Source organism: Cygnus atratus, unplaced genomic scaffold (genome assembly GCF_013377495.2).
Source record: "Cygnus atratus isolate AKBS03 ecotype Queensland, Australia unplaced genomic scaffold, CAtr_DNAZoo_HiC_assembly HiC_scaffold_192, whole genome shotgun sequence".
NCBI classification, from domain to species: Eukaryota; Metazoa; Chordata; class Aves; order Anseriformes; family Anatidae; genus Cygnus; species Cygnus atratus.
In genome coordinates this window covers 1-25,000 of record NW_026109785.1, presented here as the reverse complement: position 1 = coordinate 25,000, position 25,000 = coordinate 1, and the positions used below count along the sequence as shown (strand labels likewise).

At 73.7% G+C, this 25,000-nt stretch overlaps 6 protein-coding genes across 11 annotated transcripts; 3 read left to right on the top strand and 3 right to left on the bottom strand.

Moving 5' to 3' along the window:
• Nucleotides 1-3: 3 nt before the first annotated feature.
• LOC118258447 (pre-B-cell leukemia transcription factor-interacting protein 1) lies at nucleotides 4-3,475 on the bottom strand (the record flags this gene model as incomplete). The annotated part of the gene is made up of 10 exons (XM_050716694.1): nucleotides 3,406-3,475; nucleotides 2,226-2,442; nucleotides 2,051-2,153; nucleotides 1,913-1,968; nucleotides 1,669-1,813; nucleotides 1,374-1,589; nucleotides 1,282-1,305; nucleotides 1,126-1,199; nucleotides 894-1,019; nucleotides 4-798 (listed from the first exon to the last, which is right to left on the bottom strand). Coding segments are annotated over exons 2-10 (1,599 nt in total), but the record flags the coding sequence as incomplete, so codon positions are not given.
• Nucleotides 3,476-4,058: 583 nt separating this feature from the next.
• On the bottom strand, nucleotides 4,059-5,528 carry PYGO2 (pygopus family PHD finger 2). The gene is made up of 4 exons (XM_035567266.2): nucleotides 5,509-5,528; nucleotides 5,374-5,414; nucleotides 5,240-5,289; nucleotides 4,059-5,144 (listed from the first exon to the last, which is right to left on the bottom strand). Exons 1-4 carry the CDS (start codon nucleotides 5,526-5,528, stop codon nucleotides 4,059-4,061), a joined length of 1,197 nt encoding a protein of 398 aa, XP_035423159.2.
• Nucleotides 5,529-6,094: 566 nt separating this feature from the next.
• Nucleotides 6,095-16,275, bottom strand: SHC1 (SHC adaptor protein 1). Of its 4 annotated transcripts, XM_035567258.2 has the most exons (15): nucleotides 16,189-16,257; nucleotides 14,321-14,388; nucleotides 14,003-14,080; nucleotides 10,504-10,665; nucleotides 10,210-10,280; nucleotides 9,700-9,763; nucleotides 9,382-9,501; nucleotides 8,902-8,955; nucleotides 8,715-8,766; nucleotides 8,404-8,530; nucleotides 8,144-8,312; nucleotides 7,867-7,927; nucleotides 7,576-7,743; nucleotides 7,162-7,424; nucleotides 6,095-6,947 (listed from the first exon to the last, which is right to left on the bottom strand). In XM_035567258.2, the coding sequence occupies exons 2-15, from the start codon at nucleotides 14,330-14,332 to the stop codon at nucleotides 6,819-6,821; spliced, it is 1,530 nt and encodes a 509-aa protein (XP_035423151.1). In that variant the 5' UTR covers nucleotides 14,333-14,388; nucleotides 16,189-16,257; the 3' UTR covers nucleotides 6,095-6,818. The 4 variants fall into 4 exon arrangements, with proteins under 4 accessions (XP_035423151.1, XP_035423152.1, XP_035423153.1 ...); XM_035567259.2 differs by lacking the exons at nucleotides 14,003-14,080; nucleotides 14,321-14,388 and having other exon boundaries at nucleotides 16,189-16,275; XM_035567260.2 differs by lacking the exons at nucleotides 14,003-14,080; nucleotides 14,321-14,388; nucleotides 16,189-16,257 and adding an exon at nucleotides 11,775-12,045.
• Nucleotides 16,276-16,566: 291 nt separating this feature from the next.
• On the top strand, nucleotides 16,567-17,832 carry CKS1B (CDC28 protein kinase regulatory subunit 1B). The gene is made up of 3 exons (XM_035567276.2): nucleotides 16,567-16,721; nucleotides 17,319-17,446; nucleotides 17,519-17,832. Exons 1-3 carry the CDS (start codon nucleotides 16,663-16,665, stop codon nucleotides 17,569-17,571), a joined length of 240 nt encoding a protein of 79 aa, XP_035423169.1. The 5' UTR covers nucleotides 16,567-16,662; the 3' UTR covers nucleotides 17,572-17,832.
• Nucleotides 17,833-18,243: 411 nt separating this feature from the next.
• FLAD1 (flavin adenine dinucleotide synthetase 1) lies at nucleotides 18,244-21,454 on the top strand. 3 transcript variants are annotated; one of them, XM_035567264.2, is made up of 7 exons: nucleotides 18,244-18,399; nucleotides 18,797-19,556; nucleotides 19,862-20,009; nucleotides 20,213-20,311; nucleotides 20,400-20,589; nucleotides 20,989-21,062; nucleotides 21,175-21,454. In XM_035567264.2, exons 1-7 carry the CDS (start codon nucleotides 18,262-18,264, stop codon nucleotides 21,308-21,310), a joined length of 1,545 nt encoding a protein of 514 aa, XP_035423157.2. In that variant the 5' UTR covers nucleotides 18,244-18,261; the 3' UTR covers nucleotides 21,311-21,454. The 3 variants fall into 3 exon arrangements, with proteins under 3 accessions (XP_035423157.2, XP_035423154.1, XP_035423155.2); XM_035567261.2 differs by having other exon boundaries at nucleotides 19,859-20,009; XM_035567262.2 differs by having other exon boundaries at nucleotides 20,213-20,589.
• A 2,042-nt stretch (nucleotides 21,455-23,496) lies between these two features.
• Nucleotides 23,497-24,595, top strand: LOC118258453 (mothers against decapentaplegic homolog 6-like; the record flags this gene model as incomplete). The annotated part of the gene is made up of 3 exons (XM_050716693.1): nucleotides 23,497-23,582; nucleotides 23,907-24,314; nucleotides 24,488-24,595. Coding segments are annotated over exons 2-3 (499 nt in total), but the record flags the coding sequence as incomplete, so codon positions are not given.
• Between the last annotated feature and the right edge of the window lie 405 nt (nucleotides 24,596-25,000).

Sequence of the window (25,000 nt, the reverse complement as noted above, 5' to 3'; positions counted from 1 at the left end):
CAGCCGCAGGAACTGCATCTTCTGCACGGGCTCCAGCGCGGCGCCCAGCACCTCCCGGCCCTCCTTGCGGGCGCAGTCGGCCACCCCGGCGCAGCCCTGGGGCGCCCGGTAATGGCTCAGCGGGGGCAGCTCGCCGGGGCCGTGCTGGGGGGGGCCGTGGGACGACTTCCCCCTGGCTTTGCCCGCCTTGTGCTCCCGCGGGGGCCGGGGCTCCTTCCCGTGCCCGTGGGGTTTGCCCTGCTCCTTCCTCTCCCAGCCCCCCCGCTCGTGGGGACCCTCTCCGGCGTCGTGCCGCTTGCGCCGCCGGCTCTCCTTCTTGTCTGCTTTGAACGGCTTCTTCCAGGGCCCGGGGAAGGGCCGGGCCCCCTCCGCCTCCAGCTCGCGGCCCAGGCGCTCCTCCAGGGCGCTCAGCTGCTCCGGGAGCCGCTCGAGCCCCCCCGAGCCCCGCGCTCGCTCCAGGGCGGCTGCCAGCTCCTGCCGCACCCACGCCAGCAAGCCGCGGTGCCCGGCCCCCTCCCGCCTTGCCGCGTCCTCCCTGCGGGCTGCGGCCCCCGGGCCGTGGGGCTGCTCCGCTGCCGGCTCCCCGGGCTCGGCTTCGTGGGGCTGGGGGCTGCCCGGGACCCCCGCAGCCTGCAGGCGCCGCAGCTCGGCCCGGGCGGCTCGGAGCGCCTCGGTTTCCCGCTGCAGCGCCGCACGGAGCTGCTCGTTCTCTGCAGCCAGGCTCTGCTGCTGCGCCCCGGCCGCCGCCGCCGCCCCCTCGCTCTTCTGCAGCAGGGCCTGCAGCTCTTCCTTGTGGGCCTGGGGTGGTGGGGAAGGGAGCCGGGGGGGGGGGCCGTGAGGGCGCGGGGCGGTGCTGGGGGGCAGCTTCCCCGGGGCACGTGCTGCGCACCCACCTGCAGCTCAGCCTGCATGAGCCGGATGTCCTGGTTCTCCTTGGCCAGCTTGTCCAGGAGGAGGCTGACGGACTGCACGCTCTGGGGGTCCGCGGCAGCCGGCGGCGGGGGCTGCCGCACCAAATCCTGGGGGAGAGGAAGGATGTGGCCCCTGGAGGTGCTGAGGGAGCGGCTTCCCCTCTGCCAGCTCGGAGGGAAGGCGCCGAGCCCCGCTCCGCGCCCCTCTCCTTACGCTCCCGTCCGCAGGCACCGGCGCCTCCTGCTCCGTGTCGGCCAGGTCGCGGCTCACCACGGCGTCCACGGGGCCTGGGGAGGAACCGCACGGGGACGTCCGGGCACGTCCAGGCTGCCCCGCTGGGCACGACGGGCCAAGCCCCTCCGCACTCACCGTCTGTCGGGTCGTAGAAGCCCCCTGGGGAGAGGAAGGGACGATGAGGGGGACACCGGGCTCCCCATCCCGCCCCCGGACCCGCAACTCACCGGAGATGAGCAGCAGCGCCACGGCCGCCAGTGCCAGCGCGCCCAGCAGGTACTTGCTGGTGCTGAGCCCGTCCTCGTCGCCGCCGTCCTGTGTCCCCCGGCGCGGGGCAGGCCCCAGAGGGGGGGGCCTGGCATGGGGCTCGGGGACCTGCCGCTTCCGCAGTCCGTCGGCGTCGTCGTCGCTGCTGGTGCAGCTCCCCTCCTCCGCTCGTGGCCCTGGGGGGGGACGGGGACCTCCAGGGAGCGCCCGCACCCCGGCGGCGCCGGCGCGGACCCGGCGTGCTCCCGGTCTGACCTGCTCTGGGGGTGTCCGGGCTGGGGCCCCGCTCCGCCGCCGCGTCGGGCTCCTCGTGCTCCCAGCTCTGCGTTGCGCCGGGCTCCGTGGGGCCGGCCGCGGTGGGCACCGCCTCGGCACCGGGCTCCGGCCGCTCCTCCGAGTCCTGGGGACGCGGGCGCTGGGGTCTCGCGCATCCGCGCGCAGCAGGACCCCAGCCCCACCGCTCCCCCTGCCCCCCCCCCTCCCCCCCCCCAGTGCTTACCCCAACCTCAGGGCACGGCGTTTGGCCCGGGAAGGCTCCGCTGCCACCGTCACCAGCTGGGGAGAGGCAGAGGCCGGCGGTGAGCAGGCTCCCCGCGTCACAGCACCGGGGACCGCCACAGCTGTCCCGTTTTTGTACCCGTGGCCGCGTCCTGGGCGCTCTCCTCCTCCTCCGCCTCTTCATCCTCGGCCTCGCGGGAGGCCGCGTCCTGCTCCGGGCCCACCGTGTCCACGGGCAGTCCCTGGGACGAGGGGCAGCAGCTGGCACCCACGGCCTCCCCTCATCCCCCCCCCGGGCATCCCCGGCCCCTCACCTCGGTGCCCGCCAGCACCCAGCTGCTGTCCGAGTCCCGCGAGTCCGATTTCTCCGCCATGCTCCCGCCTGCGGACGGCGCTGACCCCCCTGCGAGGAGACGGACGGACGGGCAGGCGGACGGACGGGCAGGCGGACAGATGGGCAGATGGATGGACGGGCAGACGGACGGACGGGCAGACGGGCAGACCTCACCCCCGTCCCCGCTCCTGATTTGCCTGGCAAAGCGAGTTTAGGAGCGGGAGCAAAGGGCGGCCCGGTGCTGCACCGCAGTCCCCGCACCGGGTGGGATGCCACAGCCGGGCACCCCCGGTGGCACCAGGATTCGGGGGGGGGGGGGGGGGTGGTGTGGGGGAGGGGGCTTCCTCCGGTGTGTTGGGGGAGGGGGGAGCCGAGCCCTCGCCTCGCCCGGTGCCGGGAGCACGGCGGGACCAGGGACGGGGCGCAGCGGTCACGGCGGCGGTGCCCGAGGATTCTGCACATTCCCGGCACAGCTGCGGAGGCACCGCCCCCCCCCCCCCCGAACCCCCCCCCCGCGACCCTCCCCAGGCCCCCCCCCGGGCTGGCACCGGCCCGGGGACAGCGGGACCGAGACGTGGGAAGCCCCCGCGGGGCGGGAGGCTCCCGGAGGGGACGGGGCTGGACGCGGCCCGGGGAGCGCTACCGACACCCCCCCCCGCTCCCCCTCCGTCCCCCCCCACCCCCCCCTCCGGTGCCGGCCCCCCCGGGCCGCCGCCAGTCGGCCCCGCGGGGTATTTTTAGCCGCGGTGACGCCGCCCGGCAGGTGGACGGGGACGCGGCGAGCCCGGGGCCCGGCAGGCACCGAGCGGCGGCACCCGCCGCCCTATTTAGGGCAACCCCCCCCCAACCCCCCCCCGCACCCCGACTTCCACCGGCGCCGCGCCCCGGGGCTCCCCGGAACCGGGGGGGGAGGGGGGAAACGGGGCCGGACACGGAGCGGGGCCGTGCCCCGGGGGCGATGCCCGCTCAAACCTCCCGTGCCCGCGGCGCCGATCGTGGCCCGGGACGCGCGCGCTCCGCTCCCCGGGGGATGGGACCGGGGGATGGGACCGGGGAGGGACCGGGGGAGGACCAGGGAGGGACCGGGAAGGGACCGGGGGAGGACCGGGGGCAGCTCGGGGCGATGCCGCGCGGCCGGCAGGACGCGGGGCAGGCGGTACCTGGAGCCGCTCGGGGCGCAGCTCGGCCCGGTCCCGGCCGTAACTTTCCGCCGGTGCCGGTCGCCGCCCCCGGGACGGGCGCGCACGTGACGCGCGCAGCCAATGGCGGCGGGGCGGGCACCGGGGGGGGGGAACCGGGGCGGCGGGGGGGGAGGAACCGGAGCAGAGCAGACACGGAGACGGCGGTTTCAGAGTTTTATAGCGACGATACAAAAGTTTCCATTAACGCTCCGCTAAAACGGAAAGGGCGGGGGGGGGGGGGGGCGGGGGGGGGGGAGGGCGCCAGGATCTCCGCGAGCACAAAGCTGGGGGGGGGGGCACCGGGACCGCACGGAGCGGGGGGGCACGTTTCCCCCCGGGGCACCCATGCCAGCAGGCAGAGCCCACCGGGGGAGGGGGGGGCCAGGGAAGCTTCAGCCCCCGAGCACCAGCACGATGGAGCCCCCCCCCCCCCCCCCCCCGAGGGAGCCTCCCCCCGAGGGCGCACACCGGCACAGCCAGAGCCCCCCCGTGCATCCCGGCGGGGGCCGCCCGGTGCAGTCCCGCGCTCACGAGTCCAACGGCTACAAAAAGGGGGGGGTTTGGTCCTAAAACTGCGCGGGGAGCTGTACAAGGCAGGGGGGGAGGGGGCTGCGGGGGGGGGGGGGGGCGGCTCAGCCGTCGTTGGCGGCCACCAGCTGTCCCATGCCCTCGCGGACATACACCGACTGGATCTCCTTCGTCTTCAGGCAGAAGTCGCAGGCCCAGACGGCCGAGGCCTCGGTGGTGAGCAGCCCGTAGGCGTTCTCCGTCATGCCCGTGCACTCGCGGTGGAACCACTTCTGGCAGGAGGCCTCACACAGGATGGCGTCCTGGTCGTCGTTCACCTCGTTGCGGCAGGCCCCGCACGGGTACACCAACCCCGGGGGCGGCTGGTGCCCCGAGCCGCCGGCCGCCTTGCCGGGGGGCGGGAGGCTGTTGGTCTCGGGGGTGCCGCCGCCGCGGCCGGCGCTTGGGGGGGCGAAGCTGGGCTGCGCCCCGTTAACGGCAGCCGGGGAGCCCGAGTGCTGCTCCTGGGGGAAGGTGCTGGGAGGGGGGTTCAGGTTCTTACCCCCCTCCTCGCCGCCGGCGGGGAAGCCGGGGTCCGCCCCGGGGAAAGGGCTGGCGTTGGGGGGCAGGGGGGGCATGTTCTGCCCGGGGCGCTGCATGGGGGACTGTCCGAAGAGGTTGCCGGGCTGGCTGAAGCGCTGAGCCATGGCCGGCCCGCCGGGGGGGTTGAGGGCCGGCCCGGGGCCCATGTCCCCCCGGGGGGGCTGCCCCATGGTGGGCGAGATCATGGGCCCGAAGCCCCCGACGGGCCCCTGCATGAGCTGCCCCGTGGGGGGGCTGAAGTTCTGTCCGAGGGGCTGCCCGAAGGGCTGCCCGGGGAAGCTCATGGCCCCGGGCTGCACGTAGCCGGGGTTCTGGGGGGGCATGCCGAAGGCCGGGCCCATCTGGCCGGGGGCGAAGGGCGGCGGCGGCTGCCTCCGCAGGGGCTGCGGCCCCCCGCCGTAACCGGGGGGCACCTGCGGCGCCATCCCCCCCTGCACGCGGAAGCTGCCGAAGGGCACGGGGCTGCCCAGGAACGGGGCCGCCGCCGCCGCCGCCGCGCCCACCTTGGGGGGGCCGAAGTCGTCCTCGAAGGGGTTGGAGGCCACCAGGTGATCCACCATGGGCGTGGGCGGCGGGGCGAACTCCGACAGGTGCGAGTAGGCCGGGCCCTGCGGGGGGAGGGCGGCGGGTCACGGCCCGGCTCCGGTAACGGCACCGGGGCGTGCTGGGGGGGGGGGGGGCACGGTCCCGGTCCCGGCCCTACCTGCGTGTTGGATTTCCGCCGCTTCTTCTCGGGGCTCTTCATCTGCAGCCCTGCGGGGAGAGGCGGCGCCGTCAGCCCCGGTTACCGCCCGGCCCCGGTTAACCGGCGGCCCCGGTCCCGCCCCGCTCTCTCACCTGCCTTCCCCTGCTTCCTGCCGGGCCCGCCGGCGGCGGCGCTGCCCGCGGGGTGCGGGCCCCCCCCCGGCGGGGGCGGCGGTGCCGGGACGCCTCCCTCCAGCTTCTCGCCGTGCGGCGCCGCCATCGCCTCACAGCCGGCCCGGCGCCGCCATGGCCCCGCCGCGCTCCGCCGCACGGCCGGAAGCGGAAGCCGCGGGCGCGCGCGCGGGGCCAATCGGGGCGCGGGGGCGGGGCGAGGGGCGCCTGGCGGGGCGGGACAAACCATGTGCGGGGCAACGGGGGGGGGGAGGCGTGGGACGGTCCATGAGTGGGGGGGGGGAAGGGAGGAACCATGTGCGGGGCGCTAGGGGGCGGCGGGAAGAACCACGTGACGGGCACGGGGGGGGGGCGGGTGAAGGGGCCCGGCCGCTGCTCGCCCCCCCGAGCCCCCCTGCTTGCCCCCAGCTCCAGTGCTCGCCCCCCTGGCCCGTTACTCGCCCCCCCAAGCCCTGATGCTCACCCCCCAGCCCCGCTGTTTGCCCCCCTGGCCCTGGTGCTCACCCCCCCAGCCCCGCTGTTTGCCCCCCCAGCCCCGGTACTCGCCCCCCCAGCCCCGGTGCTTAGCCCCCCAGGCCTGGTGCTCACCCCCCCAAGCCCCACTCTTTGCCCCCCCGTCCCTGCTGCTCGCCCTCCCAGCCCCGCTGCTCAGCCCCCCCAGCCCCAGCACAGCACCACGGCCTAGAGAAATACCAACTTTAATACCGCCCGCCGGTTCCTTTGGTTATAGCGGGGCCGGGGCAGGGCTGCGCTTTGGCTTCGGGGAACGAGGTGCATGCGGCAGGGCCCGGTCACCCCCACCCCCCCCCCAGCCCCCGGGGAGGGTGCCCGGGAAGGGGCTCGGCAGGGCCCGGAGGGGGCTCGGGGCCGTCGCCCCCCCGCCTGGCTGCATTGCATAAGTGTGTGGGACCTGCGGGGTCAAGGCACAGTTAACACATAAAGTGATCGGGTACATTCGGTGCGCGGCCGCCCGGCCTTGTGCTTGGGGAGCGCAGGGCCCAGCCCTGGGGAGGCCCCCGGCCGGACCCCCCCCTGGGGCTGGCGGGACGAGGGGCCGAGGGCCCGTGCCCCCCGTGGGTGAGCACGAGGGCGGCCGGCGGTCGCACCACGCTGCGGCGACACCGCCCGGGGCCAGGCTTTGGTTCGAGCTGAGCTGCTGTGCAAAGGCTGGAGCTGGGGGGAGGCAGGGGCTTTGGCAACGACAGCCCCCCGCCCTGCAGGCAGCTCCCACCACGCTGCCCCCGCAGCCGCCAGCTCCACGTGGCGGACGGGGCCGGGGCCATCCCCATCCCCAGGCAGTCCGAGCCCAGTCCCGGGCAGGGCACCCGGCTGCGAGTCCAAGCACTCCCCCCTGGGGCAGGGAGCGGGGCCGGGGGGGGGGGCCGCGCACCAGGGCCCCCGGGCGCTCACAGTCTCCTTTCCACAGGCTGCTGCAGGCACATCTCGCTGCCAGCCGAGATGATGGGCAGGTGATTGTCCATGTGGTAGCTGATGAGGTGGCTGACGCTCTCGAAGCGGTGGTCTTTTGTCCGCACCTGCGGGGAGCGGGAAGGGGCGCTCAGAAAACCGCAGCTGCCCCCAGGAGGACAAAGCCACGAGCCCCCCCCGCATTGCTCTGCCCGCTCCGTCCCCCAAATCCAGCCCCGAGGTGCCCCCCCGAGGGGCAGCGGGGAAGCCCAACGCCCTGGGGGCTCCCGTAACTCGCAGGGGGTGCAGGACCCCCGGGGCTTTGGGGTTGCAGGGACTCACCACTCCTTCGGGATCAACGAGCAGCAGGTGCTTGGGCTGCCCGCCCTGCAAACCGGTCAGCACGTACTGGCCCGGGGTGGTGGTGCTCTCCCGCACCAGGAAGTCTCCGTTCACTTTCAGCAGCTTCTCGGCCTCCTTGCGGTTCATCTTCCCGTGGTACCAGGGCTCCCGGCGCAGCTGCTCCTCCATGGAGGCCACCACCTGGGCCGGCGGCAGGCTCACCGGCACGGCAGGGGGGACGCGCAGGGCATCCTCAAAGGGCTCTGCAGGGAAAGGAGCGGGGCCGTCGCTCGCCTCGCACCCAGAGCAGACCCCACAGCCCGGGCACGACCGCGGCTGCCATCCCATTTGGGGGGTTGGACCCGATGATCTCTCGAGGTCCCTTCCAGCCCCTACAATTCCGATCCCACTCACTCATGTCGAAAAGGTCCCGCTGGGCGCTGCCGTTGGCTGTCGCGGGGGCGCCGGCAGCTGACGCCTGGCGCGCCTTGTCCACGTTCTGCACGTTCACGTAGGACGGGTCATCAAACAGGTCCGTGCGGCCGGCCGCGCCTGCTGCAGCCGGGTATTTCTCTCTCCCTGCTGCAAAGAGCACAAACAGTCAGCGGGGCTCCAGCCTGCCTTGGCCCCAGCACCAGCGCTTGATACTGGGGCGGTTCGGGGCGCAGGAGAGCAGGACAGGGACAGCCACGTCCCCCGCATTACCCTGGGCAGGAGCGTGCTGCTTCCGGGGGTCGTACTCCCCACCAGACGTCTGGCCGATGGGCTGCAGAGAGAGGCACATGGTGAGCGAGCCCAGGGGGTCCCGACATGCCCCCAGTCCCTACCCCGGGCTGCGAGAGGTGCTGGAGACGCACGCCACGGACTCTGTGCTGGAATAACCCCGAGCGAGCAGCCCACAGCTCCACCGGGGTCCCTCCGTCTCCCTCGTAATGCGGAATCTCCCCCCGAGCACCCCGCGGAGACGTGCCCCAAGCCTTACCAGCGTGGCCCCCAGGTGGTTGGGGGTCTGCGCAGCCCCCTCCCGCAGCCGCATGTCCACGACCCCCCCGATGGGAGGCTCCTTGCCGGGGAAGTCGTTGTAGTACTGGTGGTCTGGGGCTGGTTCCTCCTCCTCCTCATCCCAGGCAGAGCCGTCGAACCCCGCCATCCTGGGGGGGGCACGGCGCAGCTCAGCAGCCGACAGCAGCCAGGGAAGCATCCCTGCGCCGCCACCGAGAGATGTGACACCTCCCTTCCTACCTGTCGTGGGGCGTCACCAGCTTCGGGGGGTTCTTCAGGTACTGCTTGAAGCGCAGCTCGAAGGCCTGCCCGATGGTGCTGATCACGTCCTGCGCCAAGCCCTCAGGGCACTCCAGGATATGGCAGGCTGGGAAGGGAACAGCAGGGTGGGGGCGTGGAACCTCAGCGTTAAGTCCTCCACCCCTCGAACCCACCCTGTGCACCCCAGAGCTTCCCTGCGGGGGTCCCAGTCCCCCCCTGCCCCACCGAGCTGCACCCAAACACCCACGAAATGGGGCTCTGGCCTCTGGGGTACCCGGCAGCGGTCTCACCTCTCTGGTTGACGGGATCTTTGGCAACGTAGGCGACGTACTCAGCGGTGTCCTGTGGGAGAGACGGAGCTGGTGAGACAGGGCTGCCGGGGACCACGGTGCCCCGAGACTTTAGGGACAGGGCAGCAGAGCCCTGTCCCGTGCCAGGGGTCAGGACCCAGCACGGATGGGGAGCCGCCGTACTCACCGGGTCTCCACCAGAAGCGAAGGAGATGGACTGCATGTGATGGTTGGCAATGATCTGCAAGGCACAGGGGTCGTTGGCTGCGGCTCCTCAGTGCCCAGCCTCAGCTGGCACCTCCTGCCAGCCACGTTCCCCCTGGGGCTGGGGCTCGCGAGCTCGGGGGGCCCTGGTTATGAGCCACAGGCCACCAGAGGAGGGCCGAGACACCCCCGGAGCTACCAAAAGCCAGGTCAAGGCCAGAAGCCTGGCTCCAGGCTGGCTGGAGATCCTGCAGAGTATCGCTCAGATCTCTTTGCCCCCAGCAAGGGGTGAGCCAGGCCCTTCGGACCAGGAGGAGGTGGGCGCTCAGCAAGGCCCTACACCCACCCAGAGGTCCCTGTGGAGGCTGGGGACATCCCCCCCCCAGCAGGGCCCGGAGGGGACACAATGACCGCTGCTCGTTTGAAGCCAGCCGCCCGGCCCCTGGCCCCTTCCTGCTCTCACCTGCTTGCAGTCGGAGGCCATGAGGTTGAGGCTGCTGGTGGAGATGGTCAGGGTGATGGGCATGCCGGCGAACTTCAGGTTGCTCTTCCCCAGGATGGAGTTCAGGGAGCGGCCGCAGGGCTGGGGGCAGACGGCAGCGTTAGGAACGGGGCTCCTGGGCCCGGAGCCTCATCCCCCAGCAGGGGCGGCCAGCTCGCCCTCCCCACGGGGGCGACGAGAGCCCTGGGTGCCTGGCCCAGCACCGGCGGCTGGGCTGAGGTCCAGCCCTTGGCCACGGGCAGCCTGAGCCCGCCGGCAGCTCTCCCGGCCCAGCCTCACCTTCCTCCTCCGCACAGCTCCCTTGGCACCGGGCACAGCCTCGCACACCAGGCCGATCGCCTCCCTGCGGGGAGCGCAGCGGGATGTCAGTCTGGGCCCGGGGGCCCCCCCCTTTGTCCCCCCACCCACCCCAGCACAGGGACGAGGCGGCGGCGGGGCGGCTCTGCGCTCACCGCCACGTCCGCAGGGTGGAGGACGAGGGAATCAGCGCAGGAGGGACGGGGTTAAGCGAGGAACACAAAAAGGGAAGCCCTCGGGCAGCGCCGACTGGCTCCCGGACAAGGCTAGGGCAGGGGAAGAGCTCGGTTAATATTTGATGGGGTCGCAGGAGCGCTTCCTGCCTGGCCAACCCCATTGACAGGCGCATCGATCCGCCGGGCAGCTGCCTCCCCGACTGCAGATAGCCTGGCCACCACCTACGGACCCACCCTGGGGCAGCCCCAAGCCCCCCCCAGCCCAGCAGAGCCCCCCCCAGCCCAGCAGAGCCCCCCGCGCGGACGCAGGGCTCACCTGGTGACCTGGGTCCTGGTGTTGAAATCCAAAGCCCTCATGGACTGGAGGACTTCCACGCAGCCCATGTACTGGCAGGGGAGAGCGGGGTCAGCCCAGAAAGCCCCGAGCTTCGCCCCCCACGCAGCCCACGAGCAGGGAGGGGACGGGGACAGGTCCCCGCGCCACCCGCCACGCGGGGGTGACCCCCGCAGGACACCCACCGCCCACCTCCCACCCGCGAGCAGCGCGCCGGGAGCTCCCCAAAAGCCCGCCGTGCCCCTTCGCGCCCCGCAGCCCGGCCCCGGCACTCACCCTGACGTGGTAGGAGACCCCCGGGCCCATGACCTTGTCGTCCGGGTGCAGCCAGCCGCGCGTGGGCTTATTGACAAAGCTGCCGTGGCGGGTCCATTCATCGCCGCCCAGCTGGCCGCCTTCCACCCGCGTCTTCTTCCCGCAGCTCAGCTTGTTCATATCCTGGGAACAGACAGCGACAGGTCCCGCTGAATCGGGGCCGCCGGCTCCTCCCGGTGCCGGTGCGAGCGTCCCGGCCGGGCCGGGCTCCCCTGGGCTCCCGGGCTCCTTGAGGCTGCCAGCCGAGGAGCCCCGCAGGCTGAGCAGGTTGGCGGGGTTCGAGAGCTTCAGGTTGGCCATTTTGGGGAAGAAGGAGCAGAGGGTGGTGGGGCTGTCCTCCGACTCGGATGAGAGCTCCCCGAGAGGCAGCATGGGGCTGAGGGAGGAGGACGACAGGGAGCCAGGCAGAGACCGCGTGCCCGCAAGGGACTCCACGGGGGAGGCCGGGGCCCCCCCGCCACCCCCCGCCTCCTCCAGGGAGGAGACGGACTCATTCCGCAGGTGGCTGTATTTGCTCTTCTGCAGGAGATCCATTCCGGAGAGAGGCGAGAAGGGCTGGCAGGCGCCCACCCCGCGCGGCACGGCTCACAGAGGCGCCATCGGCTGTCCGAGCCCCTACAGCCGCCGCGAAGCCGCCCCCAAGCGCAAGCCTCGGCCGAGCCCTCGCCAGCCCGGCATGGCTCGCGGGGAGAGCCGGCCCCGACGCGCCGCGGGGGCTGCCCAGCTCCACGCCGTCGCAGCCGATCGATGGCAATCGGCGTCAGCGAGGACGCACGGATCCGGCCAGATGGAGAGCGACCCCTGCTCCCGGAGCAGCGGGGAGGAAACGGGGCTGCGGCTACGCCCCGGGGCCGGGCGCCGCGCCGAACAGCTGGAGCGGGGGCTCAGCGCGCTCGGCCCCCAGCCTGGAGGTCCTCAAGCCCCGCAGCCCCGCGCTGCTCCCGAACCGGGCTGCCCACGAGTCCCATTGTCTTCGGTCGAGGCCCGATCCGGCCCCCCCTGCCCCGCAGACGGGTCCCAAACCGCTGCCCCTCCGCCCCCGCCGGCTCGCTCTGCCCCTGCGCTCCCCCCCAAGCAGTCGCCAGCAGCTAAGAGGAAATCAAAAGCATGAATATTTAAAGCCCTGAGACAAGGCAGCCACAGAGCGCATCCAAGCCCAGCCCAGCCCTGCTCCAAGCCCCGGCCAGGAGCGAACAAGGTCCTTCTGTGGTGGCCAGCGCTATGCAACCCACGTGCCGGCGGCAGGCAGCTGCCGTTGGCTCCCCGGGCTTTGCAGGGGGGAGCGCCGCCCGAGGACGGGGGGGCCGCGATGCCAGGACGCCTCCGGTGCTCGCTGGGGCCGCGGGGACATCCAGTCCTTCGGCGGCACGGCTCCGGGCGCAGACCTTGCCCGGAGGAAGAGGAGGATGGCCGGGAGCAGGATACAGGTGGGCTGCCCGGGGGTGGGTGCCGAGCCCCCAGGGAGAGGCCGGGCTCAGCGCGAGCCCCCGGCTGCAGCGCGGGGCCGGCGGGAGCTGCCGATGGCCGCTGCTCCCCGCATCGCGGCCGGCGCCGAGCGGCTGCTCCTCCCGGAGGAAAACGGGGCTGCCGGTAAGCTGCCGGTAAGCGGCAGAGCCGTGCTGACTCACGGGGAGCGGAGCGGGCTCTGCCCGCGCCGGGGCTGCGAGCGGGCTGGGGTGGCAGCGCAGGAGGGGCTCCCGGAGAGGGGTGGGGACCCAGCGAGTATCTGGAGCAGAAAAATCAAGGTCACAGGCGGAGCTAGCGGGAGCTGGGGAAAAGGAAGAGCGCGCTGGCGGCACCGGGGCAAAGCTCACCCCCTTTCCACGGCAGGGAGGCCGGGCGAAGCCCCCATTTTCTGGTGGGGGCCGCTGGGCCTGCCCCGCTCCCCCTTCACCCCCACCTGATGCAGACCAGCTGGCGAACGGGGACAGGAGGAGCTGGGAGCAACCCAACCACGCCACACGCGTCCACGCTCATCTCCGCGGCCTCGCCCTCCCCACGGGGCCACAGCTGCCCTTTCCACCCCTCGGGGACGCAGCAGGGGCTTTCGGGCCCCTCCGACCCGCCGCCGGGTGCAGGCTCCCCGCCACCACGCGGGCCGGGACCTTCCCAGGCGCCACTTGCTCTGCAAAACCCAACGCTGAGACAAATTCGGCCGAATCCAGCCCAAGGGAAGGGCTCTCCCCGCTCGGACCCAGCACGGCACCGGCGGCCTCCCGCCCCGCTTCCCGAACCCTGGCGTGCCGCCACGCAGCCGGGGAAACGGAGGCCAGGCCGGAGCTGGAAATACCCTCCCGCGCAGGGCGCCCCGACGCCGGCACGCCCCGCAGCCCGCTCCCCGCTCCGAGCCCCCCACCTCGGCCGCCGCCGGTCCCGCGGGAGCCCGTGCCCAGCCGTCCCGCGGCGCGCCTCGTCCCCGCCTGGGGCCCCGCAGCCGCTCAGCGCCGTGACCTTCCCATGGCCGGCAGCGTGGCCGCTCCAAAGAAAGGCAGGAAGCCCGGGGCCGGGGAGCCAGGAAGCAGGGACCCGCCAGTCCCGCTGGGGGGAGCGGGGCTGGGCGGCGTTGAAGGGGCTCGGGGGGCCTGCGAGGAGCCGGGCGGCTCGGGGACGCGGGGCTGGGCGTCCCACCCGGCACGGCAGCCCCTGCGTTAAGCCCCGAGGGAAGCGCAGAGGGGCTGGGGTCTCCTGGAGCCGGCTGGGGAGGGGACCCCAAGAGGCCAGGCAGGCGGCAGGGCTGGGAGCGGCCGCAGCCCGCCGCTCAGACGGAGCTCTGCTTTTAGAAAACGGAATCGTTGCTGATTTTATCAGGACCTCCGGCATCGAGGCCGAGGCCAGATAGCGCACGTGATCCCAACTGGCACCGGCTGGCCATGAGACACATCGCTGCTGCCAGCCCTCGCAGACAAACAGCTCGTCTGCAACGGCCCCGCCGGCCCAAGGAGGCACAGACCCCCCCCCAAGGGGCTGCAGAGCGCCGAAGGCAGACGGAGACGTGCGCAGCCCCACGAACAGCTCCTGCCCCTGCAGCGGAGGACGCGGGGAGCCGCCAGAACCGCCGCCCGCGAGGAGCTGGCGGGGACACGTCCCGGCCGAGCCGCTCCTCGTGCTCGGGAAGCGAGGGGACGCGCCGGCTCGGCCAGACCCTGCGTACTGCCGTGTGCCTGGGGACCTCGCGCACGGTGCGCAGCAGGACGAGAAGCAGAGAGGGGTCGCAGCCTCCAAACTGGGAGCGAGCCCACCGCCCCGAGCAAAGCCCGAGCCCGTATTTTCCCCGGGCGCCGAGCGGCGCGGCTCCGCTCGGGGCCCCGCCGCTGGGCCAGCGCCCGACATCCTCCCAGGAAACGCAAACCGGGAGCTGAGTCAGAGCGCTGGAACACGCGCGGGGTTTGGCAAGGAATCGCGGCGAGGCGCACGCAGCCGCGCGCGCAGACACGGGCCGCCCGCCGCCGCACGTACGCACCTCAGCGGCGCAGGGCGGGCCGGAGACCCCCTCGGTCCGAAAGCAGCGGCGGTGGAGCCCTCCCCGTCCCCCGTCCTCCTGCAGCACGGGGCGAGAGCAAAGAGAAAAGGCTGACCGCCAGCCTACGGCTGCGTTTTCCCCCCCAGATATCGCTCCAACGTCACGCGGCGGCGACGCGGCCCTCCTCTCCGCCGTCCCCGCGGCCTCCTGGGGACGGGGGAAGGCCGGCGGGGGCCCGGCGGGGAGGGAGAGGAGGCAGGGCCCGCCACCGAAGCCACCTAGCCCTCCACCGAAGCCCCGAGCGCCGGCCGGCCTTACCACGTACTCCATCGGCGGCGGAGGGCAGGGAACGGAAAGGCAGAGCCCCTCTCGTCTGGCCGTCCCACCTGCGGTTCGGGGACAAACAGGGAGTTAGCCGGCCCGGCCCCGGGCCGCGTGAGGTGGCCCCGCCGCCGAGAGGCAGCCCCTGCTCCTTGGAATCGCCGCGTCCCGAGCTGGAAGGGACCCGCGGGGTTCAGCGAGTCCGGCTCCTCGCTGGCCGCAGGCGGACAGGGCTGCGACGCTGCCGAGGCGTGGGGCAGGGACCTGCGAGGCGTCCTCCTTCCTGACGGCCCCGTCCCGGGACACCACCGGGATGCCCCGGGGGGGGGGGTGGGCACGAGGCCGAGCTGGGCACGGACCCAGCTCCGTTCAGACCTTGCCCACCAGTAAAAGGAGCTGGGAGCCGCACGGGGCAGCTCCCCAAACGGAAGGCGCCCCGTTCTCGGTGACTCTGTGCCGTGAGACGAGCGCCGGAGCTGATCCCTAAGGCCCTGAAGCTGCCAGGTCCCCAAAAAAGCACCGAGAGGGCCGCAAGGAGGGGGAGCGAGCAGAGTCCCCCCAGCGCAGAGCAGCGCCCCGCTCCTGCCCACGTCCCCCTCTAGGGCTGCGGCCCCGGGAGCGAGCGGAACGGGAGCCGGTGTTTGGAAGGAGCAGAGGAAAGGGGGCCACGGGCAGTGCAGGGAGCCGGGGAACGGGGTTGGGGGGGGGAGCGGGAGCGGCACCGAGAGCCCCCGGCCAGGGCGGAGCAGGGCAGCGCTTCCCGGATTTACTTCCTCGAAGCCATTGCGCCCTTATCTGGGGCCGGCCAAGGCAGCGCGATAAGCGGGGCCGCCCAGCGGGCACGGCACCCGGGCAGGGCGCAGCCTCCCCCCCCCCGGGGCCGCCGGTAACGGCACCGCCTCCCGAGGCCCCTTCGTGCCGCGGGGGTAACGATGGCGACGGGAGGGCCCCGGAGGGAAGGAACGGGGCTCAGACAGCGGCGGCGAGCAGCGGCCCTAAAACCGGCACCAGGAGCACCGGGCCACCCGGGGAGGCCACCCCGGTGCCCCGCCGTGCCCACACGCCCCCCATAAAGTTGCGAGGGGGCACGGCCGCGGCCGCCCCCGTCCCAGCCCCGGGGGAACGGCGGCGCCTCGCGAGCCACGGGGGCCTCCGGGGTTTACTGGGTTACCTTCCGCACCCAGAACCGAGCGGTTTTAACCCAAAACAGGAAGGCGCGGGGTCACGAAGGCCTTCGGGGGCAAGCGTCCACCGGGCCTGCACCGGACCCGTCCCCCACATCCCCCCCGGAGCCCCGGGACCGAACCGGGCTTGGGGCACGGCGGTAGGACACGGGGTGGCCTCGGGGCCCGGTGTTGCCCGTTTGGGGCCCGGAGCGAGCCCCCCGCGGGTCCCGGCAGCGCTGCCCGTGCCGGTGACACGCGGCCCTCGACCTGCCCACAGCACCGGGAGCCCCGGGTTGCCCGGGACAGGCGGGAGGGGCGCGGAGGCGACCGGCGGGGCCGTCCCCAGCCCCCCCCCGCCGCGGTGACACCGGACGGTCCCCGCCGGGCGTGCAGCGGCACCGGGGAGGGGCAGCCCGAGCCCGCTGCTCGCTCCCCGCGGCCCGCCGAGGCGGAACCGGCGCGGGTGGGGCAGAACCGGGGAGAGCGGCACCGGGACCGGCCGCACTCCCCCGCGGGGCACAGCCCGGTGGCGGCCGGCGGGCGGCCGGCGGGCGGCTGGCGGGCAGCAGGGGGCGGGGCCCCCCCCCAGCCGCAAGGCCCCGCCCGGTGCCCCCGGGGCCTGCCCGCCCCGGGAGCCCGCCCGCGGCCTGCGCGGCCACCGGGGGCCCTCCACGGCCCGGTCCCGCGGGCTGCGCTCACCGGGGCACCATGGGTCTCGCGCGGGTCTCGCGCCGGCCTCCTCCGCTCCCGGCAGCCGCGGCGCCCGCACCGAGCGCCCCTCCCGCCCCGCCCCCCGCCGCCCCGCCACTCACTTCCGGCCCCCGCCCCTCCGGCACGGCCTCGCCGCGCCCCCGTCACGTGACGCGCCCGCGCGCGCGCGCTCTCTGCCCCGGGGCCCGCGGGCGGGCCGATGGCGGGGCGGGCCCCGGAGCCGCGCGGGAGGGGGGGAGGGGGGGCGGGGCGTCCCGCGTCGCAGCCAATCGGCTGCCGCGCCGAGCGGCCCGCCCCGGCGGCGCTGCCCAATGGGAGCGCGGGGCGGCGGCGTTTGAAAGCGGCCCCCGGGGTGGGGGTGGGGGAGGGGGAGAAGCCAACGGCCCGGCGGGGCGCTGAGGAGAGGAGAGGGGCGCGGCGGGGGCTGCCGGGAAGGGGGCGGACCGCGGGCGGGCGGGCGGCATGGCGCACAAGCAGATCTACTACTCGGACAAGTACGACGACGAGGAGTTCGAGTACCGGTGAGTCGGGGGGCGGCGGCGGGCCGGTAACCGGGGGTGGGGAGGGGAGGGGGCGGGGCAGGTAACGGCTCCCGGTAACGCCTCCCCCTGGGGGAGAGGGGGCCCGGGAGGGGGGAGGGGGGGAGACTGGGAGGGGCGGGGCGGAAGGGGGGCGGCGGGGGAGCACCGGGACGGGACGGGGCGGTGGGGAGGGGGGGGCTGGGGGGGAGCCCCGGGGGCGGCGGAGGGGCCCCGGAGGGGGGGGAGGGGGAGGGGGAGGGGGGGGAGCCCCGGAGGTAGGGGAGGGACAAGGGGGGGGGCACGGGGCGGCGGGGGAGCCCCGGGGAAGGTGGAGGAGCCCCGGGGGTGGGGGGGAGCACCGGGAAAGGTGGAGGGGGGGACCGGAGCGGAGCCCCGGGGGCGGGGGGGGGGGGATACCGGAGAGGGGGCCCCGGGGGTGGGGGGGGACGAGGGAGGGGAGGTTCCGAGCGGCAGGGGAGCCCCGAGGGCGGCAGAGGAGCCCCAGAGGGACGGGAGGGGGCCGGGGGAAGCCCCGGGGACGGCCGTGCCCCCCGCCGTCCCGGTGTGAGCCCCCCCCCCCCGCCGCGGGCGCCGCAGGCACGTGATGCTGCCCAAGGACATCGCCAAGCTGGTGCCCAAGACCCACCTCATGTCCGAGTCGGAGTGGCGCAACCTGGGCGTGCAGCAGAGCCAGGGCTGGGTGCACTACATGATCCACGAGCCAGGTAAGGCCCGCGGGGGCCGCCCCGGGGCTGCGCGCCCTGGGCCGGCCGCTCCGCTCACCGCTGTCCCCGCAGAGCCGCACATCCTCCTCTTCCGACGGCCGCTGCCCAAGAAGCCGGAGAAGTGAGCGGCGCCGCCGCCGGCCGGGCCACCCAAGCACCTTCCTGCTCCTCTCCCGCACCCCCGATCCCCAGGAGCCCCCCCCACGTGCCCGCCTGGCGGCCCCGTGTCCTCCCCCCCCCCCTCCCCCGCGGGGTCTCGCCCTGCCCGGCCGGGGCCGAGCCGCTGGGTGCCCGTGACCCACGGTGCCGTCGGGGCACCCGCGGCGGCTCGGCCCCGTGCCGCGGGGCTGGGGCTCTCCAAAGCTTCAATAAAAGGACGTTCGGGAGCTGCTGTGTGCTGCCGGTGTACCGGGGGGGGAATGGGGGGGTCCCGGTACTGGGAGTGTCCCACCGGGGGACTGCCGTTGGGTCCCCGGTGCCCCGGGGGGGGCTTCCCGGTGGGGCATTGCCCTTCCCTGGGGGGCTGGGGGGGAGGGGTGAGGGCTCCTGGGGCCCGGTTGGGGGCAAGGGGAGGGAGGAGGGGGCGGGGGGGGGCCCCGGTGACCGGGGAAGGCGGGGGAGGGGCACGCGCCGCCGGGCCGGGCGGGCCCAAGTCCCCGGGGAGGGTGGGGGGGAACGGCCCCCCCCGCCCCGCAGCCATGGTTCCGTCTCCCCTCGTCCAATCGGAGCTCGCAGCGCCCCTTGACGTACACCCCCGCCGGCCAATCAGCGCGGGGCGGCGGCGCGGCCTTTCCCGGTGCAGCGGGGCCGGGCCCATGCGGGCGGCGGCGGCGGGGGGTGCGCGGCTGGGGGCCCTGCTGCGGGCCCGGCGGGACGCGGTCTGCCGAGCCATGGCCGGGACGCGCCCCGCCGCCACCGCCGGGATCATCGTCATCGGGGACGAGATCCTCAAGGTGCGGCCGGGAGCCGGGGCGGGACCGGGCACCGGGGGGGGAACGGGAACCCGGGGGGGGGGGGGCCGCTCCCGGTGTACCGGGCACGCTCCTGGTGTAAGTGTCATGTTCTCGGTGTACCGGGCACGTTCCCGGTGTAATGGGCGTGCTCTCGGTGTACTGGGAATGCTCTCGGTGTACTGGGCATGCTCCCAGTGTACCAGGCGTGTTCCCGGTGTACCGGGCATGCTCCCAGTGTACCGGGCATGTTCCCAGTGTAACGAGCATGCTCCCGGTGTAAGGGTCATGTTCCTGGTGTACCGGGCATGTACCCAGTGTACCGGGCACACTCCCGGTGTAATGGATATGTTCTCGGTGTACCGGGCACATTCCCGGTGTAACAGGCGCGCCCCCGCAGGGCCACACGCAGGACACGAACTCCTTCTTCATGTGCCGGCGGCTGCGCACCCTGGGCGTGCGCGTGGCCCGCGTCTCGGTGGTGCCCGACGAGGTGGAGGCCATTGCGGGCGAGGTGGCCGCCTTCGCCGCCCGCTTCACCTTCGTGCTCACCTCGGGCGGCGTCGGCCCCACGCACGACGATGTCACCTTCGAGGCCGTGGCCAAGGCGTTCGGCGAGCGCGTGGTTCCGCACCCGGAGCTGGCGGCGCTGGTGCACGACGTCTTCGGCGAGACGGCTGCGCGGCGCCCGGCCATGAAGCTGGCGCGCGTCCCCGAGTCCTCGCGCCTCCACTACGGCACCGACCGGCGCACTGGCGGTGCCCTCAAGTACCCGCTGGTCAGCGTGCGCAACGTCTACATCTTCCCCGGCATCCCCGCGCTGATGGAGCGCGCCCTGGACGGCCTGAGCCACCTGTTCCGCAGCGAGCAGACCCGCTTCCACTCACGGGCCGTCTACGTGGCGGCCGACGAGGTGCTCATCGCGCCCGCGCTGGACCAGGCCGACGCCGCCTTCCGGGGCCGCGTGAGCCTGGGCTCCTACCCGGACTGGGCCAGCAACTACTACCGCGTGAAGCTGACGCTGGACTCGGAGTCGGAGCAGCACCTGGAGGAAGCGCACCGCTTCCTGCTGGAGAAGCTGCCGCCGGGCGTAGTGGTGCCGCTGGTGGCGGATCCCGTGTTGCCGGCGGCCACCGAGGTGTATGGCCTGGCGGAGTCAGGTACCTCGTGTATGGGCCCTCGTGCTGCTCCCGCACGGCCCCCGTAGCCCGGGCAGGCCCCGAGGGGCCGGGGCAGCGGGAAGGGCGGCCCGGGAGCAGAACTGGCTGTGGGCTGTGCGGGGCCGTCCCGTCCCGTCCCCTTCCTGGGCCAGGGGATCGGCACCGTTAGTCTCCCAGCCCCAGGGTGCTGTGTCTGGGGACGAAATGAGCCCCCAGCAGGGAGCTGGGCCCTGGGGCTGAGCCGAGGCGGCGTGGCCCTGGGCAGGCAGCAGTGCCTGCAGACACCGAGTGTCCCCTCCCAGCAGGCTCAGCCCTGGGACAGAAGGTGGCAGCAGCACTGCGGACCATCGAGGAGGCTTTGGACCGCTACAGCCTGGCCCAGCTCTGCGTCGGCTTCAACGGGGGCAAGGACTGCACGGCCCTGCTGCACCTTGTCCATGCTGCCCTGGAGAGGTACCCAGCTGCGGGGCTGCCCCGGCACAGCCTGGGGCAGGGTCACAGGGGTCCCCCAGCCCTCGGCCGGGGCTCCGGGGCTCTCCTCTGCCCTCCTCTGGGGCAGTGAGCGGATCGCTGGGGCCCACCTTGTGGGGACTGCGCGGCTGCCCTGCCTCGAGTCTCCATCCGCCGGGGCCCATCAGTGACAGGTCTCTCCCCAGGCGGTACCCGGAGAGGCAGGAGAAGCTGCAGGTGCTCTACATCCGCACCGTGTCCCCCTTCCCTGAACTGGAGCAGTTCATCCAGGCGACCGTCCAGAGGTGCGGGACGGAGAGGGGCCGGTCCCCGGGCAGGGGACGAGCGGTGCCTCCTGCAGCCCGGCTGGCAGCTGCCCGTCCTGCCCGCCAGGTACAAGATCCAGCTGTGCACCGTGGAGGGCTCCATCCGGGAGGCCCTGGTGGCCCTGAAAGAGCAGCAGCCGCAGCTGGAGGCTGTCCTGATGGGCACGCGGCGGACGGACCCCTACTCGCGCACCCTGACGCCCATGTGCATGACGGACCCCGACTGGCCCCAGTACATGCGGGTGAACCCCTTGCTGGTGCGTGGCCTCAGCTGCCTCTGCCTGCGCGGGGTACAGGGGCAGGGCCGGTTGAAGCGATGGGGAGGGAGCAGCATTAACCCGTCCTCATCCCTGGGGGCTTTTCTCCCCAGTTTCCCCTCTCCCCTTGGCATCTCCCGCCCTGCTGCCCGGCTGTGGGCCCCTTTCACTGCAGCCTGGTAGGGCAGGGCACGTTCCTGCACATCGGTGGCTTTTGTCACGTTTGGGGACGTGCCAGGAGGGACGGGCGCACTCTGGGGCTGCGGGCAGGGGGCTGTGGATTCCCACGGGGGCCGGCTGCCCCCCTGTGTGCTCCGGGCCGGGGTGAGCTGGCTTCCCTGGGGATGAGGGGGCAGCCCGCACCAGCCTGCAGCGATCCCTGCGCCATTCTGCTCGCAGGACTGGACATACAGGGACATCTGGGAGTTCCTGCGCAAGCTCTTCGTCCCCTACTGCATCCTCTACGACAAAGGGTGAGTGCTGGGAGCTGCCCTCCCTGCTTGGCATGGCGATGCCCCGCCGGAGGAGGACAGAGCGTCGGGCGGTGCTCCTGGGGCCGCTCGCAGCCGCATCGGCCCTTCGCAGCTACACGTCCCTGGGGAGCATGGCCAACACGACGAAGAACCCAGCGCTGCGCTACACTGACGCCCGGGGCCGCGAGAGCTACCGGCCCGCTTACGAGCTGGAAAACGAGGAGGACGAGCGCACGTCCCGGCAGTGAGAGCCCGTGGGCTGTGCTCGGGGGCACTGCGCCGAGACCGCCGCCTGCGGGGTCTCCGGCAGGTGTCCCTGGCCCCGCCGGGGACAGCGCTGAATAAACCTGCTGAGTGCCAGCACTGAATAAACCTGCTGTGCTCAGCCTGTGCTCCACGTCTCATGTGGCCTTGGCTCTGCTGGTCCCTCCAGGCCCTGCGGGGCTCCAGCGGGAGCGAGAAGCGGACTGAGGCCGGCTCTGCCCGAACAAAAGGGTCCCCGGGCAGTGCCCCCTCCCCGTGCACGTCACCGCGGCGGCTTTTGAAGCGCAGAGAATGGAGCAGGTTCCAGCGCTTGCCCCGGGGGCCCTCGTGGCCATGCAGCTGCCTCCCCGCTGTCACCCACCATTCGCTGCGGATCCCGCGGCCATGCCTCTCCTGCGCACCGCGGCGGCACGGCTGCCGGGCGCCCCGAGGCGAGCGGTGCGGGCGGCGGCACTGCCGGCACCCTACGGCGATTCCCTGGGGCTGCGCCTCGGCTCCTGGCTGCTGCGGGTGCTGCGGGAGTGCGCCTACCTCCTGCTGTGCAGCTGGTGCATCCGGGAGCTGCTGGACTAGGGCATGGGACCCCCGCGCCCCGGTGAGTGCCCGGCTCTGCCCGTTGGACCGGGGGAGCCCTGCTCCGGGTCGGGTGCGGGGGCTCGGCCGCGGTGCTTGAGGGGGGTGATGGGGTGGGGGGACGTGGCCCTGGTGGTCCCCGGGGGTGGGGAAGGGTTTGGGTGCCCGGCTGTGATGCTCTGGGGGTGGTGATAGCGCGCGGGGCCCCAGCTTTGGTGCTGGTGGGGGTGATGGGGTGGGGGGTCCCAGCCATGGTGCCCCCCGGGGCTCCTCACCCCTCTTTGCCTCTCTCCCCTCCCCAGGACTTTTTGTGGCTCCGTGATGGCTCTGCCCTGCCCTGCCCTGCCCGCAGCTGATGGACCCCCAGCACCAGGACCTGGTCCAGCCCGTGGCCCCCTCGCCACCCAGACCCCAATAAACCTGAGCGGTGTGTGACTGGCTGCGTGTGCTTGGGAAGGGGTCCCCCCACTTGTACCCCCAAAACTTCCACCCTCTGCGCCCAGCTAGGACCCGTGCGACATCCCTGCCTGGACCCACCGCCCCCACCGGAGGGTCCCCAGCCCCCTTGGTGGCAGGGGACCGGTGCCGGGGGCCGTGGCCCTGCTGCCCCCTCTGCCGGGTTATCTGCTGTGACTCAGCCGCTTGTTTAGAGAGTGCCTCCGCTTGTCCCTGCTCCAGGCTGTTTCCTGCCCTGGTCCTGCACGCCCGGCCGGCACCAGCGCTGCCAAGAGCCAGCGGGAAGCCGCCGGAGCAAAACGTACCCCGAGGGCCCGGCAGGAGCTGCGGCGAAGGTCGCGGGATGCGCAGGGCACCGCGGCCCTGGGGGCTGCCTGCGGTCCCCTGAGCCCACCGTGCCCCTGAGCTGGCCGGGCCGGTGCAGTGCCGGGCTGGCCCCGGTGCAGGGGCTGCCTGCAGCCCTGTCCCGCTGCAGGGGAAACTCCGCTCGCCCCGGCCGCGGCGGGAGCGCCTGGCGCCAGCACGGCCTCCCTTATCTCGGCGGGAAGTTGGGAGCAGGAAGCGCGGCCCCGCGCGGGATAAGGGTCCCGTTTACATTAGCTGCTTTGTTGTGGCGCGGGCTCCCACCCTCGCGGAGTGCCCGCGGGGGGGCCTGGCCGCAGGGACAGCCAGGGGTTCTTGGGGGGCAGTGGGGACCCCTGCCTGGGGGGGCTCGGCTCATCCCTGCGGCCCCATCTTGTTGCTGCGGGCAGGGATGGGGGCTTGCAGACGGTGCCGTGGTGCTGCGCCCCGCTGCTCCCCCTTTTCCCAGCATGGCCCACATGCCCGGGGCTGTGCCAGCACGGCCCCTCCTTTGCAGCCATGTGTCGCCGCGGTGCTCGGTGCCCTCCGGGCTCCTTGCCACCCCCCTGGCCGTGCCCGACAGCCTGGGGAGACAGCTTGGCTCCGGCAGCCCTGCGGGTAGCGGGGCATCCCTGCCCACCGTGGCCCACGCGTCTGGCGCCTGCCCTGCTGCCGCCACGTCCTGGCCCTGGCCGCAGCTCAGCCCAAGGCCTGGACGCCACGAATCAATGAATTTCCCAAACGGGGAGGTCCGGGGGAGGAGAGAGTCCCGGCACAGGAAAAAGTCCTGGCTGCGGTGCACCGTGGGCAGAGCGGTCCTGGCCGCCCTGAGAGCACAGCCCCATGCGCAGCCCCGGCTCCTCACACCCAGCTCCGCTGCCCACCGTGAGTGAGACCCCTTCCCCCGGGACCCCTCGCCCAGTGCGGATCCGTGCCCTGGGACAGGCAGGTTGCCCTGCACGGGGCTTTTTTTTGGGGGTGGGGGTCGCATCCCCAGGTGAGCCTGGGGACCTGGCACAGAGCGACGCAGGGGGATGGCGGCTGCGGGCGCCCGGCGGGGCAGGGCACCGCAGCTCCGCATGCGCTGGGACCAGCGGGGTGACGGATGGAGCAGCCCCCCCAGGGTCACAGCATCGCCCCCGGGGTGGGGGGGGGGACCCGGTGTGGCAGAGCCGAGCACAGCGAGTGACGCCTGTCCCTGTCCCCCAGCTCATCGCTGCTGCCCCATGTTCCGCTCGCGTCGTGCCGCGCTGGTGAGGCGGCTCTGGCGGCAGCGCTGCGCGGCGCCCGGCCCTGAGGACGGCCACGGCGCCCTGAAGCCCGCGGCACATGCCCTCTTCAAGAAGCTCAAGGACGAGGAGCTGGAGCTGCTGGTGCAGGCGGTGGAGAGCCGGGGCGCCTGGGAGTCCGGCTGCGTCTGGGTGCCGCGGGGGGACCCGCGGGGGGCCAAGCAGGCGCTGCCCCCCCAGGTCCTGCTCTGCCGCCTCTACCGCTGGCCCGACCTGCGCCAGCCCCACGAGCTCAAGCACCTCTCCTACTGCCAGAGCGGCGGGGGCTGCGGGGACGCGGCGGCGCTCTGCTGCAACCCCCACCACTTCAGCCGCCTGGCTGTGCCCGGTGAGTGCCCCCTGCTCCCCGAGACCCCCGTCCTCACCCCCCCATCCCACCCCTCCAGCGTCTGGTCCTTGGAGTGGGCTGAGGGGGGGTTGAGGGGGCTTTTGGGGGGGCAAGGGGCTTTGGGGGGCCGGGGCGCATGTCCCAGCTCCTCACCCGCTTCCCTGTCCCCCCAGAGACCCCTCCGCCCCCCTACTCGAAGTCGTCCTTCGGCCCCTCCTGGCCGGCCGAGCCCGAGCACCCCCAGCTCCTGGAGTTCAGCTACAACCGCGTGGACTGGCGCGGTAAGGGGCAGCGACGCGGTGCCACGAAACTGGGGAGCGGATCTGGGAGGCAGCAATGGGACGAGGGGTTCCTACCGGGGGAGCCAGCCTCGGCCCGGCCCCCTCCCGCGCCACTCCTGTTATTTTTGGCCGTGCCGGACTCCCCACCGGAGGAAGTGCTGCCCACGGGGACACACACAATGTGCCTTGACGCACAAAGCCGCGGCTCCAGCCTGGCTGCTGGTCACGAGGCCGCTCCATGGCAGGGCTCCACCTTCCCCTCGCGACGACGGGGACCCCCCCTCGCCACGGCCCATGGCCCTCAGGGACAGCGCCTGGGGCTGCCCTGGGCCTACGTGCCGGCGCTCAGCAGCTCCGGTGACTCACGTCCCGCACCGGAGCCGGCCGTCCCGTACTGCCGGGACA

Coding starts and splice junctions, on each gene's coding strand:
- CKS1B (XM_035567276.2), top strand. CDS start 16,663: ATGGCGCACAAGCAGATCTACTACTCGGACAAGTACGACGACGAGGAG. Junction 16,722..17,318: donor GACGAGGAGTTCGAGTACCG/GTGAGTCGGGGG, acceptor CGGGCGCCGCAG/GCACGTGATGCTGCCCAAGG. Junction 17,447..17,518: donor CTACATGATCCACGAGCCAG/GTAAGGCCCGCG, acceptor CTGTCCCCGCAG/AGCCGCACATCCTCCTCTTC.
- PYGO2 (XM_035567266.2), bottom strand. CDS start 5,528: ATGGCGGCGCCGGGCCGGCT. Junction 5,415..5,508: donor ATGGCGGCGCCGGGCCGGCT/GTGAGGCGATGG, acceptor CCCCGCGGGCAG/CGCCGCCGCCGGCGGGCCCG. Junction 5,145..5,239: donor GGCGGAAATCCAACACGCAG/GTAGGGCCGGGA, acceptor CTCCCCCCGCAG/GGCCCGGCCTACTCGCACCT.
- FLAD1 (XM_035567262.2), top strand. CDS start 18,262: ATGCGGGCGGCGGCGGCGGGGGGTGCGCGGCTGGGGGCCCTGCTGCGG. Junction 20,590..20,988: donor TGCGGGTGAACCCCTTGCTG/GTGCGTGGCCTC, acceptor TTCTGCTCGCAG/GACTGGACATACAGGGACAT. Junction 21,063..21,174: donor TGCATCCTCTACGACAAAGG/GTGAGTGCTGGG, acceptor GGCCCTTCGCAG/CTACACGTCCCTGGGGAGCA.
- SHC1 (XM_035567257.1), bottom strand. CDS start 11,076: ATGGATCTCCTGCAGAAGAGCAAATACAGCCACCTGCGGAATGAGTCC. Junction 7,928..8,143: donor ACCACCTGGGGGCCACGCTG/GTAAGGCTTGGG, acceptor CTCTCTCTGCAG/CCCATCGGCCAGACGTCTGG. Junction 6,948..7,161: donor TCGTTGATCCCGAAGGAGTG/GTGAGTCCCTGC, acceptor CGCTCCCCGCAG/GTGCGGACAAAAGACCACCG.